Below are 16,924 nucleotides of genomic sequence, written 5' to 3'. Positions count from 1 at the left end.
AAAATGTAATGCTTTCTAACAACACAATCTTGGCCTCCAAAGCATCATGGATGGCGCAGTTGCATGTATCATTAATGTAGTAGTTCTGTCTATGGGGCAGCTCTGTAGTTCTCTAGGTATGAATACATCTCTGTGTCAGTGTCAGGAAGCTATCACAGGCTATAGGACCCTGGACGGTGTTTGAAGGGGGATGGGGGGGGGGAGCTGAAATCGCGGCTGCGCAGCCTTGCTGGCGGCGGAGAGGGGTGAGCTCCTCCTTCCAGTGCGCTGCCTTTTCTTTCTCTCGTTTGTCTCCTTCCAGCACCGCCGGCCTCCAATAATAATCATAACAATGTAGATGCAACACATGACTGATCGATACTGAAGCTGTGGGATCGGCGGCTGTGGGGAAGTGCTGGTTAAATCGAAGGCTGGAGCCAGGTGGCTGTGCCAGGCGGACGGGGCAGCGGACAGATGCCTGGTCGCTGTCCGTGGTGCTGAATGATCAGCTCAGTCCATGTCTCCACCTCCCGCGGCAGCACCCCAGGAAAGCGACCTCCCTCCGCGACATGTCTGATCGAGGAGATGGGCAAGGGCGACGACAACGATCGCATCGTGATAAACGTGGGAGGGACTAGGCACGAAACATACCGGAGCACCCTGAAGACACTGCCCGGCACTCGGCTGGCATGGCTCACCGAGCCCGGCGCCTTCGCCAATTTCGACTACGACCCCAAGGCGGACGAGTTCTTCTTCGATCGCCACCCGGGGGTCTTCGCCCACATCCTCAACTACTACCGCACGGGCAAGCTGCATTGCCCGGCCGACGTGTGCGGGCCCCTGTATGAGGAAGAGATCGCCTTCTGGGGCATCGATGAGACGGACGTGGAGCCTTGCTGCTGGATGACTTACCGGCAGCACCGCGACGCCGAGGAGGCTCTGGACAGCTTCGAGTCCCCGGATCTCAACAACGGCGACGGCGACGGGGGAGGTGGAGGAGACGGGGTCGGGGACTCGGAAGACGAACTGGACACCAAGCGCCTCGCCCTGGGAGACTGCTCCCCCGAAGCTGGGGCCAAAGCTGGCTGGTGGAGGAAATGGCAACGCCGCATCTGGGCTCTCTTTGAAGACCCTTATTCTTCTAAATATGCACGGGTAAGGAAAAAAAAAACAGTAAAAATATTCTAGGAATAATCTTCACATAGCACTACAATGTTCAAACGCTATCTACATCTAAAGAAGAAACCTGTTGGTCAAATGAAGAGAGGGACAATTCTAGAAATGCATCTAAATGAATGCAAAGGGCATGAATTAATATCGAGAGGAACAGGATTGCAAAACAGTCATTTGGGAAGGTGGTGAGGAGGAGGGATTAATGCTGCAAACTAGACCGGAGTACCTGGGGATGCATACTCATTGCAGAAGAATTCTAGGAAAACTGAATTGAGGTCCAGTATTTCTCACTTTGCTCCAGTGAGATGAATAAGACTACATATTGGGGGTTTAGCAAACCCGGTTGTGGTTGTAGTAAACAGTTTATCTATAAATCCATTTAACGTGGTTCAGCACATATTGAGGATAGAGATATCAGATGTGCGGTTCAAGTGAGCGCTCAGCCCCTCTTCGCAGCACCAGGTGTCCTTTGCCAAGGGGCTGCTAGGACAATTTTTAAGTGAGAATTTCTTTTTAGCTACATGGGTAATCAGAAATGCTAATTACATTGACGGGTTACTTGGAGGGTTTTCTGGGAACTGTATCTGTATTGTTAACGCGGGACTCACTTTATTTCGGAGAACTGATCGAAGCGACTGAGATAGCGCACGAGTGCATTTCAAATTGGGGCTCATTGATATTCCATTGGCGTGCACCCTGGCTGCAGACTGCAGAGGAATCCGAAAGCCGCTACTTTAACCTTTAACCAGTTATATTTTCAAAAGGAGCCGTGGGTCATCTTACAGAACGGAGACAGTGATTTAGGGTACTGTGTCTGTGTTGGTCTTTGGTTAAAAAAAAGCCCAGGCTAGAAATAACAAGATTAACACAAACAACGTTACTGTAAAGGCATAACACTAATATAATCAAAACATCTCTAAGTGCAAAGTGTGACATTTCATATCAAATGGTTCATGTTTCATTATCCATTCTGGGAAGCACCTGAAAACGGCTGAGATGCATGTTGAGTTTTAAAAGCCTTTTCCTCCTTTACTGCTGGCTAAATGTTGTGATACATTATTATCGCTGCCCTCAGAAAATGATAGCTATCGATTTGTAGATTGTTTAAAGACTGGTAGATAGATGGTGGCATTGTACATTCCGACGAATCCCTGATAATACGGTGCTTCCTCCTTCTCTCAAACCTCTCTGCGCCCAAGGAATGAAATCACCCATTTCAGATTTGCAAAGAATCAGATTCCTGGTGGGGCGATGCGCTTATTTTGGGGCAAAATTTGTAGCGATATTACCTAATAGTGTCATTTATCGTGGAATAGTAGTGTATTGGAGCACCGCATGTAATTCAGGTGCTCCTGCGAATGTCCTAGCGAGCATACGCGCTGTTCAATGAAATCCCAATGTTGTGCTGGTTTCCGAATGAATGGAGAATATATGGTTACAGTGACATGGGAGGGAAAAGGCAAGACTCTGCAATTTAAACAATCCGACAAGTAGCAGATAAACGCACTATATGCGAGATATCTCAAGACATTCTCAGTACGTTTACATGCTACCCGTTGGATTGCGGTCATTCCAGAGTCCTCCCTTCTCCCTTCCATGTGTAGTGGTTCATCCCTGCACAAAGCACCCCGTGTGTTTTGGAGGTAAAATCACCAGAGGCAGTGGAATGTCTATCCAAGATGTCCAATTTGCTTTCTTTCGTTATTATTTCAAAAGGACAATTCCTCTCATTATAACTTCGTTCTGACTGCAGAAAAAGCAAAACGTTTTTGCCTGTTATTTTACTGTACTGACTTCCAGAATCTGAGATGGGGAGACAGAGAGAGAGAGAGAGAGACACTCAGGCTGGAAGGTTGAGAGCTTCAGGAAGCAGTGGGTGTTTCCTCGATGCTCCAGCAGGTGGTACCTGGCACCACGTCCGATTTTCCTGAAATCTCCGCAGTGGGAAGGGAAATGTTTGTTTACAGTCAACAAACCAGCACATGAGCAGCAGAAATATTGAAATACAGATAGACAGCCCGTCACCGAGCACCGATTCTTTTATTCGAAGCTGTGAAATTAACCATTTGGTTTGACGCAATGCTCGGGCAGAGATTTAAGCATATTGACCTTGAATCTGGTGGTTTAACATGAAATAATATCCTTTCTTGCACATTCTACAGCTAAAGAACGGGATCTGTCATACAGATTACCCGCTAATGCTTCCGTAGAGCTATTGTACTGAACTGGTGTGGATTCTTCAATCTTGAGACAAGATAGAGACAAATGACCTTCATAAATGTACTGTCACCAATTAACATCAACCAGAGAGATTGATGGTGGCATTACACTGAAATTGCTTGTGTCAGCTTAACGTTGCTGATATTCCTATTTGTAAATTATATATAATATAGCAGATAGACAATTTTCCCTCGATGTGAGGAGCAAAAACTTTGAGGGAACTGCTTCATTGTCAAAGACGTAAACGAAAATATGCATGGAACTGCCCGGAATCAATGCTTATAATTAATTCCGTATTCAAAAAGCGAATAAGAGCGTTTAAATCGGATTGCTTTGCTGTTAATCACTGTGTGTTCATGGTGTTCTCATTCTTCAATGAGTTTATAATCGACTGGGGACCAATACAGGGCAAGTTAGCGATCTCCACATTAACGACGGAGCCAGACTGGCTCAATAGCAAACTGCAGGGGGCAAATGTGGGGAGGGGTAAAGTTTATTTTCAAGGATAATGAAGATTGGGGGGTGGGGGGGGGGGGAGTTATTGAAAACAACTTCTGGGCATGACAGGTGTGCGTTTTTTATTTGACCTTTCTCAGTGATGTTAATCAATACTGTATATCTTTCTTAATCACAATCAAGAAACCACCATCTTCATGAAGAGCAAATGTTAGGCCAAATTTTTATTTAATTTGGTTTGGGGGGTGGGGGTGGATGGGGGGTTGGTGGGGAGAAGGTGGAGAACTGCATGCTACATTAGTTCTAATGTCATACACTTGATGTGACATTTCAAGGCATTTACGCCACTGCACCAAACATTTTCATGCCAATGTTGCCTCTTTAATACAATACTGTTGGTGAAATTGGATAATGCAGTGGGTTAGACATTGTCCTTTCACCTCTGGGACTTGGGCTCAACTCCAAGCAGATTGTTGGGATATAAGTCACCTCTGTCTACTTTGGGCCTATATCAAGATGATCTTAGGATAGTCAATCCAGATCCTGGTGGGCATGGGGCCCAAAGCACATGACAGCCAGTAACTTAGCACAGAATCATTAAATGATTAATGCATTTGGACATCAAGTCTGCCCTAGATGTGTTTCTCCACAACAGAGACTACCTCGAAACAGCACTCTCCTGTTTACTTCCCATATTCTGTACCAGCAGCCTTTCCAAGCAATTATCAAATTCTTTTAAGAAAATATGGACTTTGATTGTCCTGATGGCTTGTGAGTAAAGAATATTTCATTCATATAATTTCTGTGCAAAGACATTTTTTCTAACTTGCATTTTAATTCTTTTTGTGATTATCTTAAAATCTGTGCCATCTTGTTATTATCTTTCTTAACCCAATGGAAAATCTATCCTTATTATAACCCTTATTATCTTGAAGTCCTCTATCAAGTCACCTCTTAACTTTCTCAGATCTGATGAAAACATAGCAACTCCACAAATTTCTCTTCATAACTATAACCCTTCATCCTGGTAACATGCTTGCAAAGCTAGACTGCTAATTTTCCATTGCTCTTCTATCCTCCCTACATTGAAGTGCTCAAAAATGTCTATGGTACTCCAACATCAGTGGAGGCTGGGACATTGAATTCATTCAAGGCTGGGTTAGATTTTTGATGGACAAGGATGTCAAGGGTTATGGGAGGCAGACAGGAAAATGGAGTTGAGACCACAACCAGATCAGCCATGACCTTATCGAATGGCGGAGCAGGCTCGAGGTGTTGAATAGCCTACTCCTGATTCTAAGTCCTATGCTGCTATGTTCCTCAGTTCAAACTTGCATCATTACAGTTGTATTCTACAGCACTAGATATGTAGCTTAAGGTATTGGTTTGCCTTTTTTGTGGCCTTATCTCCTTGCACTGACACCTTAATGGCCTGCGTAGCTGCATGACAGGGTTCCTTTGCTGCTTGGCTCCATTTAAAAATGTACCATTTAGGATGTATTTCCTTTCATTATTATTTCCAAAATATATGACTTCACACTTTCCTGTAATGAATTGCATTTATGTCCTGTCTGCCATTCTGCAATTCAATAACAATCTTTATCACAGTTTGGTATAATCTCCAATTTAGTGTCAACAAATTTCAATGTTTTTCCATCAATCCCTAAGTCCAGGTTAGTAATATATACATGAGCCAATCTTTGTGTAGCACACAGGAAGTCAAAGATATTGTAACATTCAGGTGAAGTGAGGTTTAGAGAGCGAAGAATAATCAAACCAGGACATGCAGATGCAGCTCAATCATCATTTTAAAGTCTTACATGCTATTTTTATTATTATTTCACACTTTGATTTTACATTATTATTTATAGTAATAAAGCAAAATGAACAGTAATTTCAGTTGAGTTTATTGGTGCAAAGGGATTTCTCTGCAGTACAGGTTGACAAGCTAGAAGATGCAAAACTGAAGCACTATAGTACCATCACTGGCAGAAGAGTGTAATTACAGTGTAACAAGTTTATATAAGCAGTTTCCATGATAAATAGGACTTTAGAATGGAAAAAAGAATGACAGAAAAATGTGATGAAGATTTTAAATATGCACTTGTGCAGTTGCCATGTTTTCATCAGATCTGAGAAAGGTAAAAGGAAGTTACAGACAGCAAATAAGGACAGTGCCAACAGAGACCCTTATCGAGGACTACTCATACTGTTCCATTCTGAGAAACTTCCTCATTCCCTCGCCCTCTGCTTTTTGCCTTTTAACTACCTATGTTAGATGTTCATTCTATTAATTCTGCATGCAATTATCTTTGCCAAAAGTCTCTTATGTGATTCCTTGCCAAATGCTTTCGAACATCCACACTGAATCACATCCACAGAATTTCCTTTATCAATTCTCACTGTTATTTTACCAAGGAATTCTATTAGGTTGGTTAAGCATGAGTTTCCTTTTAGAAATTCACAGAGTCTGGCCATGATTGGCTCATGTTTCTGTAAGTACTCAATAATTTCATCTCATATTATTGACTGGATTGATACTAACTGACCTATAATTTCCCTGTCTCTATTTTTGAAGAGAGGTGTCATGTTTGCCACCGTTCAGTCCCCAGGCAGATATTTTCTTTCCAAAGTATTTTGGAACATTATAGCTCTTTTCCTGTTCTTTGCTGGAACATCATCTCCAGTTTCCACTTAAATAGTTACTACTCCATTTTCTTTATTTTCTCTTCCCCTTCACTCTTCGTTTAGACTGATAATATATTCATAGCAAACATTTCAGTTTCTTTCAATTTTTCTGCACTTATCATGGTTTTGATATTTTTTTCCCCAACCTTCAGGGTCCTCAGATATAAATCATCTGGCCCTGATAGTTTGTCTGCCTTAAGTTTGAGAAACTTCTTGATTGCCACCTCTGGATTAATAACTAACTGCTCTACCCAACCTCTGGTAACTCTACAATTCCAACATCCACGTCCTCTGTGGAAACTGAGGCAAAGTATTTCCATTCCATAACTCTCCAACACAAGCTTGATCCTTTTTTTTATTTGTCCTCCCCTTATGTTGATTATTTTCTGACTACTAATGTGATTTTAAAAGCGTGACTTCTTTACTCATTTTTAGCCTAATATCTTTTTTTTGTAGATTTTCGATATACTTTAGATTTGCCCTTGATTCATCTGCCCCATGTGCTAATCTGTTTTTACCCTGCTTATAAATTTGAGCTAATTTCACTGTTCACCTGTGGAAACCCAGTCTTCAAGACACTTGCTGTCTCCTTTATTAAAATGTATTTGATTTGTGCCCTTTCTATCCCCTGTTCCATTGCTATTTGCTAAATTTCTCTTCCATTTAATCTCGGAAAAGTCTCTTTTCTCTTCGTATAATTATTTTATTCCCAGTCAATTACTCATATTTTGGCTTCTCTCTTTCCTTTCCTATTTTTGCACTGGACTTAGTTTTACTTCAGGCACTGCTTCCCAAATATTCTCCTTGCCTTTAGGTCACCTATTTGCCCCTCTTCACAATCATTCTTATCCAGAGAAGCCACAGATAGCTGATGTGGGAAGTGGAAACAATTGCCCTGGTAGAAGAAAAATGTTCTTCTGAGACTTTGCCTGATGTATGTTGCTGGACCAGTGTAGAGGAAGGTTTACTCTGCACCTAACTGTTTTGTACCTGACCTGGAAGTTCTTGATGCTGTCACTGTGCCAAAAATTGTTTAATTTCCCATCCCTCATTTTGATAAATATAAAAACCCACAACAAAGTCAAAAAATAAAATATAAATTTAGATCTTACTCCAAATTATGAAAATATTGGAAACCGCTCATGTTCCTGTCCCAACTGGAAGAGTCTCTTGTAAAATTTATTCTTTCAATAACATATGATTTTGGAATACACAACACAGGCTGTTGCGGTAATGAATTACATGGATTAGGGAGGCGACAAGTTGCATCCCTGGTCTCTGCTAGTGGGAGAACAGTCAGAGTGCTACAGTTGGCCTCAGTGCCTTGTCAGGGCTCCAGCTCCTGACTATCCCACTGAAAGGTGCACATTCTGTTGAATATACTGCCAACACTCACTGTCTAGGTTCATATGTAACTGGGTTGTGGGTGAGATGCTGGAATCAGTGGCTGGGTATTCTTCTTGTGTACTCACCACCCCATGATTTCGCACCCATTCATTTTAATGGAGAGGAAAATCATGTGCTGGTTAATGCAGAAAGCTAGTTTCTTCAAGAGAGACCCCCCCCCACCCCCGACCCCCAGAGATAAACATGTAATGACACAAAATGAATGTCAGGTCAAAGCATGTTTATACTTATTTTTTTCAGACTTCCCATGTTGTGGCTGTAGATTATGTTAGGGCCATTAGCTGTCAGCCATCTGGTTACATCCTGTTTCTGAAGTCTGTTAAAATCAGATCTACAGCTTGTTAAGATTGCAGAGTGGTAAGGTGTAGTATTTGTCGGGATTATCACTGGGTGGGGTGGGGGATTGGTGCTGGTTGGGGTGGTGTGGCGATGTCTAGTAGCTCTGGGATGTAAGTAATTTAATGAATTATTCATGTGATGCAAATTGCATGCTTCAGAGAGTCTGTTCCCCAAATGTTCAAGCTTGCTGTGTGGGGAAGTTTGCATATGAGTACAGAGTGGAAAGATTATACTATGCCATCTAGAGTGTATTCTCCACTGGCTTCATTTTAATGAGTTTTTGTTATTCACTCATGGGATGTGAATGTCCCTGGCTAGGCCAGCATTTGTTGCCATCCCTAATTGCCCTTGAGAAGGTGGTAATATGCCGCCTTCTTGGAACCATTGCAGGCCATGTGGTGGAGGTACAAGCACAGTGCTTTTACAAAGGGAGTTCCAGGTTTTTGACCCAGTGACAATGAAGGAATGGTGATATAGTTCCATGTCAGGATGTTGTGTTGTTTGGAGGGGAACTTGCAAGTGGTGGTGTTACAATGTGACTGCTGCCCTTGACATTCTAGGTGATAGAGATCATGGGTTTAGGAGGTGCTGTCAAAGGAGCCTTGGCGAGTTGCTGCAGTGCATCTTGTAGTTGGTAGACACTGCTGCCACTGTCAACCGGTTGTGAAGGGAGTGAATGTTTTCGCAGGTGGATGGGGACTAATCAAGAGGACTGCTTTGTCCAGGATGGTGTTGAGCTTCTTGCGTGTTTTTGGAGCTGCACCCATCCAGGCAAGTCAGGAGTATTCCATCACCTGCTTTTTGTAGCCACAGTATTTATATGGCTGGTCCAGTTAAGTTTCTGGTCAATGGTAACCCCCAAGACATTGATAGTGGGGAATTCAGTGATGGTAATGCTGTTGAATCTCAAGGGTAGATGGTTAGATTCTCCCTTGTTGTAGATGATCATGCCTGGCAATGAGTTTTCATTTATGAATTTTATGCATGCTTGTACTGGGGTATGGGACTTCTCAAATTAGTGTAGATGGGAGTGTGGAATTCGAGACACAAACAGATTAGCCATGATCTTATTGAATGGCACAGCAGGCTCAAGGGGCCGAATGGCCTACTTCTGCTCCTAATTCGTATGTTTGTATGTTTGTAGCATCTAGCACTCCTGCATCAGGTATTGTACAGTCAGATAGTGTAAATTTTCCAGATCCTTTGCAGCAAGCAGTTTTCTAATCCACACTTGAAACAGGTGAGCCCTTTCCCCAATCTGAGAACTTGCAACATCTACTCTAAATAGAATAAAGGCTCCTCCACTTTGGCCCATTAAATGCTGCAAATCAGGTAAAACATAGGAGAACGTTAAGCCACACTCCCCTTCAGGCAGTTCCGGATTAGGTATAGCATAGGTTAAATAGAGATTCAAGCTTCCTCTTGCTACATGGATAGCACGTTTCTGGAGTTGGTCATCCAGTAGCTTCAGTGTGTGCAGGCAGAGAGGGAATGGGTGACTGCCAGTCATGGAGGACCAGGCAGGTAGTCTAGGAGTCCCCTGAGTGCATCTCTCTCTCTAACTGGTATTCAGTTCTGAATACTGGTGAGGGTGATGGTTCCTCTCAGAAATACAGCTAGAGTCAAGGCCACAACACCATGGGTGGCTCAGCTGTGCGGGCGTGGGAAGGGGGCGTGGAGGAGGAAGGTTAGGAAAGCAATAGTGCTAGGAGATTCATTAGTTAGGGGCACAGACAGACATTTTTGCAGCCATAGGTGTGACTCCAGGATGGTACGTTGCCTTCCTGGGATGTCCGGGATGTCACTGAGTGGCTGCAAAACATTTTGAGGGGAGAGAGTGAACAGCAGAGATTATCATCCATATTGGTATCAATGACATAGGTAGAAAGAGGGATAACATCCAGCAAGCAGATTTTAGGGAGCAAGGAAAGAAATTAAAAAGTTGGACGTCAAAGGTAGTAGTTTCTGGATTACTTCTGTGTCATGTGCTCTTGAGTACAGAAATGGGAGTATAGTGCAGCTGAATGCATGGCTGGAGAGATGGTGCAGAAGAGGGGGCTTTAGATTCCTGGGGTATTGGGACCAGTTCTGAGCAGGTGGGACCTGCACCTCAACAGGGCTGGAACCAGTATCTTGGCAAAGAGTTTTGCTAGTGCTTTTGGAGAGGGTTTAAAATAGCTTGGCAGAGCAATGGGAACCTAAGCATAGATTTAGAAGGGAGAGAAGCAAAGCTTGAAATGGAAGGCAGAAAATTAGTATGTGAGATGGAAGGCTGAGGAAACAAAGGCTAGAAAATAGACGACAAAGTTCAGTGATTAGTGGTATATACTTCAATGCAAGGAGTCTAGTGAATAAGGCAGACTTAAAGCTGAGGGCACAGATAGGCACTTGGAAGTATATCGGGCTGGATTTTACCAAGCCCTCGACCTCGGGCTCCGTGATGGGGATGGGGGGGGGGGGGGGGGGGGTGGTGTTGCCAGAAGTTGGGTCCGGAAGGGATGTCGACACCAGGAGGGCCCGGCTCGATCCTCCTGGTGGTGGTGAGGCACTGTGGTACCCTCCCCCTTCCCCCCACCGCTGGGCAACGGGAACCTACTTAACATATGTAAATGAAGGGAATTAAAAAGTTAAAATAGTCACCTGCAATCTTGAGGGCCTGCCCCAATCTTCGGGGCGGTGGCCGGCACTCCTGTGCCTTCACTTCCCCATCTGGGGAAAGGGTGGGGGTAGACGGGGTCAAATAAATGTAATGGGTGTAGGTGATGGTGGGAAGGCATCTAAACTTTGTGCAGTCTGGGGAGAAAGGTCACATTTAAAAGGTAAATGTTTTGGGGAGGCAAAGGGCAAATAATTAATGTAATTATTATTGGGGGTGGGAAAGGGGTGGTTAAAATTTATTGGACACATTTTGGGGGGGATACATCTCTAAAATTTTAAATGTGCTGGCAGGGCTGGCTGCCTTTTAAAAATGGCACCACGCCTGTGCCTAGGTAGCTGACGCCATTTCTAGGGACGGACAGCCCGCCCCTCTATGTGATTGGAGGGGGCGGGCCGCCCGTGCTACTTAAATGAGCTGCCACGTGTGAGCGATCGGCGGCGGGCTCTTAAAATCCAGCCGATCATAGCTATCACTGAAACTTGGTTTAAAGAAGGCAGGAATGGCAGCTCAACATTCTTGGTTACAGGGTTTTCAGATGGGATAAAGGGGAAACAAAAAAAGGAAGTGGGTTCACAATATTGGTTAAAGAAACAATCACAGCTGTGAGGACGGATGATATCCTAGAAGGATCATCAAATGAGATCACATGGGTTGAATTGAGGAACAAAAAAGGGGCAAACACACTGCTGGGAGTGTACTATAGACCCCCAAACAGTCAGAGGGAGATAGAAGAACAACAATTTAGGCAAATTGCTGAGAAGTGCAGAAACAATAGGACAGTAATAGTAGGGGATTTCAACTATCTTAATATTAACTGGGATAAATTCAGTGTAAAAAGTTTTGTAATAGAACTACATTATGCTGATGATGCACAAGTTAATGCTGACTCTGAAGGAGAACTACAACAGATAGGTGATGCATTCACCGTAGCCCACAAGAGCATGCGACTTGCCTTGAACACCAGGAAGACCAAAGTCCTCGACCAATCCACTCCCAAATGTGTCAAACCCAATGCCTCCAAATGAGATTCATGGTGAAGTGTTGGAAATGCCCCTCACTTCTCATATCTTGGAAGCTATGTCAGGTAGCAGGAACTTAATATTGCAGGAAGCCTAGAGAAGTATAGAAAGTGCAAAATTACAAAGAAAATTAGGAAAACAAAGAGAGGACATGAAAAGTATTGGCAAGTAAAATCAAGGAAAACCCAAAGATGTTATATAAATACATAAAAAGCAAGAGGATAACTAAGGAAAGATTGGGGCTGATTAGAGACCAAAAAGATAAGTTGTGTGTGGAGGCAGAAGATGTGGTGATGGTTCATACTGAATACAATGTGTCTGTTTTCAAAAAAGAGGGGGATAAAGCAGACATTGTAGTTAAGGTGGAGGAGAGTGAAATATTGAATGAGATAAACATTGTGAGGGAGGAAATATTAAGGTGTTTAGCATCTTTGAAAGTGGATAAATCATGAGGTCCAGATGAAATGTATCTCAGGCTCCTAAAAGAAGCAAGGAAAGAAATAGGTGAGGCTCTGACCATCATTTTCCAATCCTCGCTGGCTGCAGGCATGGTGCCGGAGTACTGCTAACGTTTTACCATTGTTTAAAAAGGTGATAGCCTATAAATTACAGGTCAATCAGCCCAACCTCGGTGGTGGGCAAAATTATTGGAAAAAGTTCTGAGAGACAGTATAAATCGTCATATAGAAAGGTAGGGATTAATCAACGACAGTCAGAATGGATTTGTTAAGGGAAGGTCATATCTGACTAAGTTGATTGAATTTATTTGAGGAGGTAACAAAGAAGGTCGATGAGGGGAGTGTGTTTAATGTAGTCTACATGGATTTTAGCAAAGCTTTTGACAAGGTCCCACATGGCAGACTGATCAGAAAATTAAAGGCTCATGACATCCTAGGGAGAGCGACAAGTTAGATCCAAAATTGGCTCAGTGGCAGGAAGCAAAGGATAATGGCTGAAGGTGTTTTTGTGACTGGAAGGCTGTTTCCAGTGGGTTCCACAGGACTCAGTACTGGGTCGCTTGCTGTTTGTCGTATATAGCAATGATTTAGACTTGAATGTAAGAGGCATGATTAAAAAGTTTCCAGATGACATGAAAATTGGCCATGTGGTTGATAGTAAGGAAGAAAGCTGTAGACTATATGAACATACCAATTGACCGGTCATGTGGGCAGAAAAGTGGCAAATGGAATTCAATCCAGACAAGTGTGAGGTAATGCATTTGGGGAGGACAGACAAGGCAAGGGAATACACAATAAATGGTAGGATACTGAGAATGTAAAGGAACAGACAGACCTTGGAGTGCATGTCCACAGATCCCTGGAAGTTGCCAGAGAGATAGATAAGGTGGTTAAGAAGGCTTAGATACCTTCCTTTGTTGGCCGAGCCATAGAATGTAAGAGCAGGGATGTAATGCTAGAACTATACAAACTCCAGTTAGACCACAGCCAAGAGTACTGCGTGCAATTCTGGTCATTACATTCCAGGAAAGATGTGATTGCATCAAAGAGAGTTTAAAGGAGATTTACGAGAATGTTGCCAGGAATGGAGAATTTTACCTATGAGGAAAAAGGCTGCGATTGTTTGTTTTCTTTGGAACAGAGGAGGCAGAGGGGAGATATAATTGAGGTGCATAAAATTATGAGGGGCTTAGATAGAGTGAATGAGAAGGACCTATTTCTGTTAGCAGAGAGGCAATAACCAGGGGTATAGATTTTAAGTAACTGGCAGACGGCTAAGAGAGGTTTTGAGGAGAACTTTTTCCACCAGAGTGTGGTGAGGGTCTGGAACTCACTGCCTGAAAGGATGATTGAAGCAGAAATCCTTATCGCATTTAAAATTAAGTTGGATAAGCACTTAAAGTGCTGTAACCTACAAAGCTACGGACCAAGAGCTGGAAAGTGGGATTAGGCTGGATAGCTCTTTTGTGGCCAACACAGACACAATGGCCAAACGGCCTCCTTCTGTGCCATAAACTTTCTCTGTTTCTAACCTGTTCCATCAAGCACTCCCAGGTCAGGTATGTAGGAACATAAGGATATACAGGAATAGAAAAGTCTCGTCACACGATGCATCAAAATTGGTCCCAAATTCAAGGAAAAGTAACAACACGATTTCTTGTATCTCTCGGTTTCTGCCCTCACTAAGGAGAAAAATTTCGATAAGGCCCGAGGTGGGCGTGGCGATAACCAATGGAAGTGATACAGGTAGCACGCAAACTTCATGCTGAGTGGCTGAACGCTCAGCAGGGGCCCAAAGTTCATGTGCCGCTAGCACCAATTAAAACTAGCCTGCACTTCTTAAAGCCAGCCTGGACCTCTTAAATGGGAGGTGCATTCTGGTTGCACCAGGTGCTGGAAGTTGCTGGGAAAGAGTCTCTGAGTAGGAAGAACCTGAATAATGACATTGCAGGCCAGAGAGAGGTTCTCAGATGCAGCGCTTCAGGCCTTAGTGCAGAAGGTGGAAAGGAGGATATTTCTGCAGGGGACCTGGAGGCCTTCCAGAGTTACACTACAAAGTCAATGCAGCAGATAGCCGCAGAGGTCAATGCCTGGCTACGGTGACCTCACATGAGCGGTCAAGGTTAGTGAATGCATCTTCAAACGCCCTATCCTACCAGTCACACCACCAAACTCACACACTGCTCAATGCACCACACCTGCAACACTCACCTATTAGCAATCTATAGCAATCAGGACTCATGCCCAACATTCAGATGCTTTACCTCACCCTCACAAACTTACCACTGCTGTGAGTCTCATGCCCACATCTTGCAGAATCCACATACTTTCAGCAATTCAGCTATGATAGGCACACCACCCAAACACATTGCAAAATGCTCACTGACCCTCTTCCGTCTCTCTTGCAGAACAATGTGCATGTAACAGGAGGCAGCAGCAAAGAACTGATGAGGAACAGGCATGGCTCCATTTGCTGAGCCCCTTGGAGGAGACTGTGCTCAGTGTTATTGGCATGGCCGTCATTGAGTCCATTGTAACTGATGTCGCTGAAGCCCTCCAGGATGGCAGGAGCTTCCTGCCTTATGCATTTTCTCATATCCCACTTCACCTTCATTCCACAATCTTGTATGACGTACAATCTGCAGGTGGTATAAGCACGCACCTGTTGCTTTCCAGCCACCCTCCATCACCCCAGCTCTCCCTTTGCACATTTATGCTTTTAGCTAAGAACTACTGTCTGGTCAGCTACTGGTGCCTGAGGATGAAGGCCCAGAGGAAGTGCACATATCTGATCACTTGATCACTTGATCTGACACTCGCAACCATCAGCTCAGATACTGGCACTCTGCGTACCTTAAAGGACAGAATAGAGGTGGGATCTGTGTGTGGTGAGTCACTAGCCATGAGTGGGCTGGAGCCAGACCAAGTGGAAAGGATAGCATGCGTGCTAATTCCCTGGGGGCGATGTTACAGACAAGTCCTGCTGCAGAGGACTTTGATGAAAGCATCGATGGGGCGACATACAGGAAAAGGCTGATGGGTAGGCACACCAAAATGCCTGGTGCAGAGAGCCTGTTGTCACTGTCAAGGACCGTGGAGGAGTCTGGCTCCAACTTGACACTGGACTTGCTGCAGAACTTGGAGAGAAAGTGGTGGCCAACTTCATGAGAGCACTTACGGACCTAACTATGATGCAGCGTGTGATGGCTGATGTCTCAGCTTCTATTGCAGACAGTGGAAGTTCAGACTAAGGGCATGAAATCTCTGCTTGTTGCCATGCAGGCTCAGACTGTTGCCATTATGGCTGCAGGTATCAGTGCTCAAAGGGGCTTGCAGGGTCTCAAAGCAGTCCGGCAATCTGTGCTCTAGCAGATTACTAGGATTGCTGAGGTACCATTGCGGGGGGAGTGGCAGTGCTTCTGTGCTGCACGAACCTGCTATCCTCTATCAGGATGACACCATTCATGTTCCCACGATTGCCCCTCTGCCAATGCCATTATTGTTTCCTCTCAGCCAAGCAGCCTAGACTGCTGTCACCCATGTCAAGGTGGTGCAGTCTGAAACCAGGCCATCAAGGCCCAGAGCTGCTCAAGGGCATCCTGCAAGGCCATCTGCTGTTTCCCCCCATGAAAGTCAGCAGCCTTCCACCAGCCATGCTGCAGCCACAGGGGTGGCATTGTGTAGGAACACTAAGCCAGGCAAAGGCACTCACAAGACAGGCACTAAGGGAAAGCACAAGGATGAATAGTTTGTATTATTGGATTGTTGTTGGATAAAGTTGGTATCGAATCGTTGTTTAGTGGTGTCTTTGGCCAAGAGGATGCTTTGATCGTCTGTAACATAAGGATGGAAAGGTAGGAAAGTGTGGAGCAGTGGTGACCTGGGACTTTTTTTCCAGGGAACCAGAGTCTGATGAGATGCTCATGGACACCCTGTCTGGAGTGATGATGTCCCGGATGCCTCTGCTCTTCCTCTTCCTGCCCCTCCTCTTCTTCTTCATCTTACTGAGGTGGTTGTGAAAGTCCTGGTGGCAAAAGTGGTCCTCATGATGGCAAGGTTGTAGAAGACATAGCTGACTATCACGAATTGGGAGACACGCTCTGGTGGGTACTGAGTATTGGAGGACAACCCCCCGAACGGTCCAGGTAATGGAAACGTTGCTTCAGGACACAGATGCTCTTCTCCATGATGTTCCTAGTTACAGCATGGCTGTCATTGTAGGAGTGCTGTCCATGTGTGATCGGGTGGTGAGGGAATTCACCAGCTATGTATAATCGGATAGTCTTTGTCGCCCAGCAATCACCCTTGGGTTTGAAGATGGCTGGAATGGTTGACTGGTGCAGACAAAAGCATTGTGACTGCTGCCATGAAAGTAGGAATTCAACAACATGGTGGTCTGGGCGAGGTCGCACACCAATTGCATGTTCAGGGAGTGGAATCTTTGCAGTTCCAGTACATCTCTCCAGTGAGATATGGCACTCTGCACCATTGGGAATCTTCCTATCCTGGCAAAGACGTACCCGTTC

General features: G+C 44.4%; 1 protein-coding gene across 7 annotated transcripts in view; it reads left to right on the top strand.

Annotated features, from left to right (window-relative positions):
• Nucleotides 1–480: 480 nt before the first annotated feature.
• The window catches only part of LOC137377287 (voltage-gated potassium channel KCNC1-like), a 193,592-nt gene continuing 177,148 nt past the window's right edge, over nt 481–16,924 (top strand). For all 7 annotated transcript variants that reach the window (XM_068046841.1, XM_068046843.1, XM_068046840.1 and 4 more), the window contains exon 1: nt 481–1,134. In XM_068046841.1, the coding sequence (XP_067902942.1) occupies nt 481–1,134 (654 nt within the window). The remainder of the gene's footprint in view (nt 1,135–16,924) is intronic.

This window comes from Heterodontus francisci, chromosome 14 (assembly GCF_036365525.1).
Source record: "Heterodontus francisci isolate sHetFra1 chromosome 14, sHetFra1.hap1, whole genome shotgun sequence".
Lineage (NCBI taxonomy): Eukaryota > Metazoa > Chordata > Chondrichthyes > Heterodontiformes > Heterodontidae > Heterodontus > Heterodontus francisci.
This window is presented reverse-complemented; position numbering and strand designations above follow the sequence as displayed.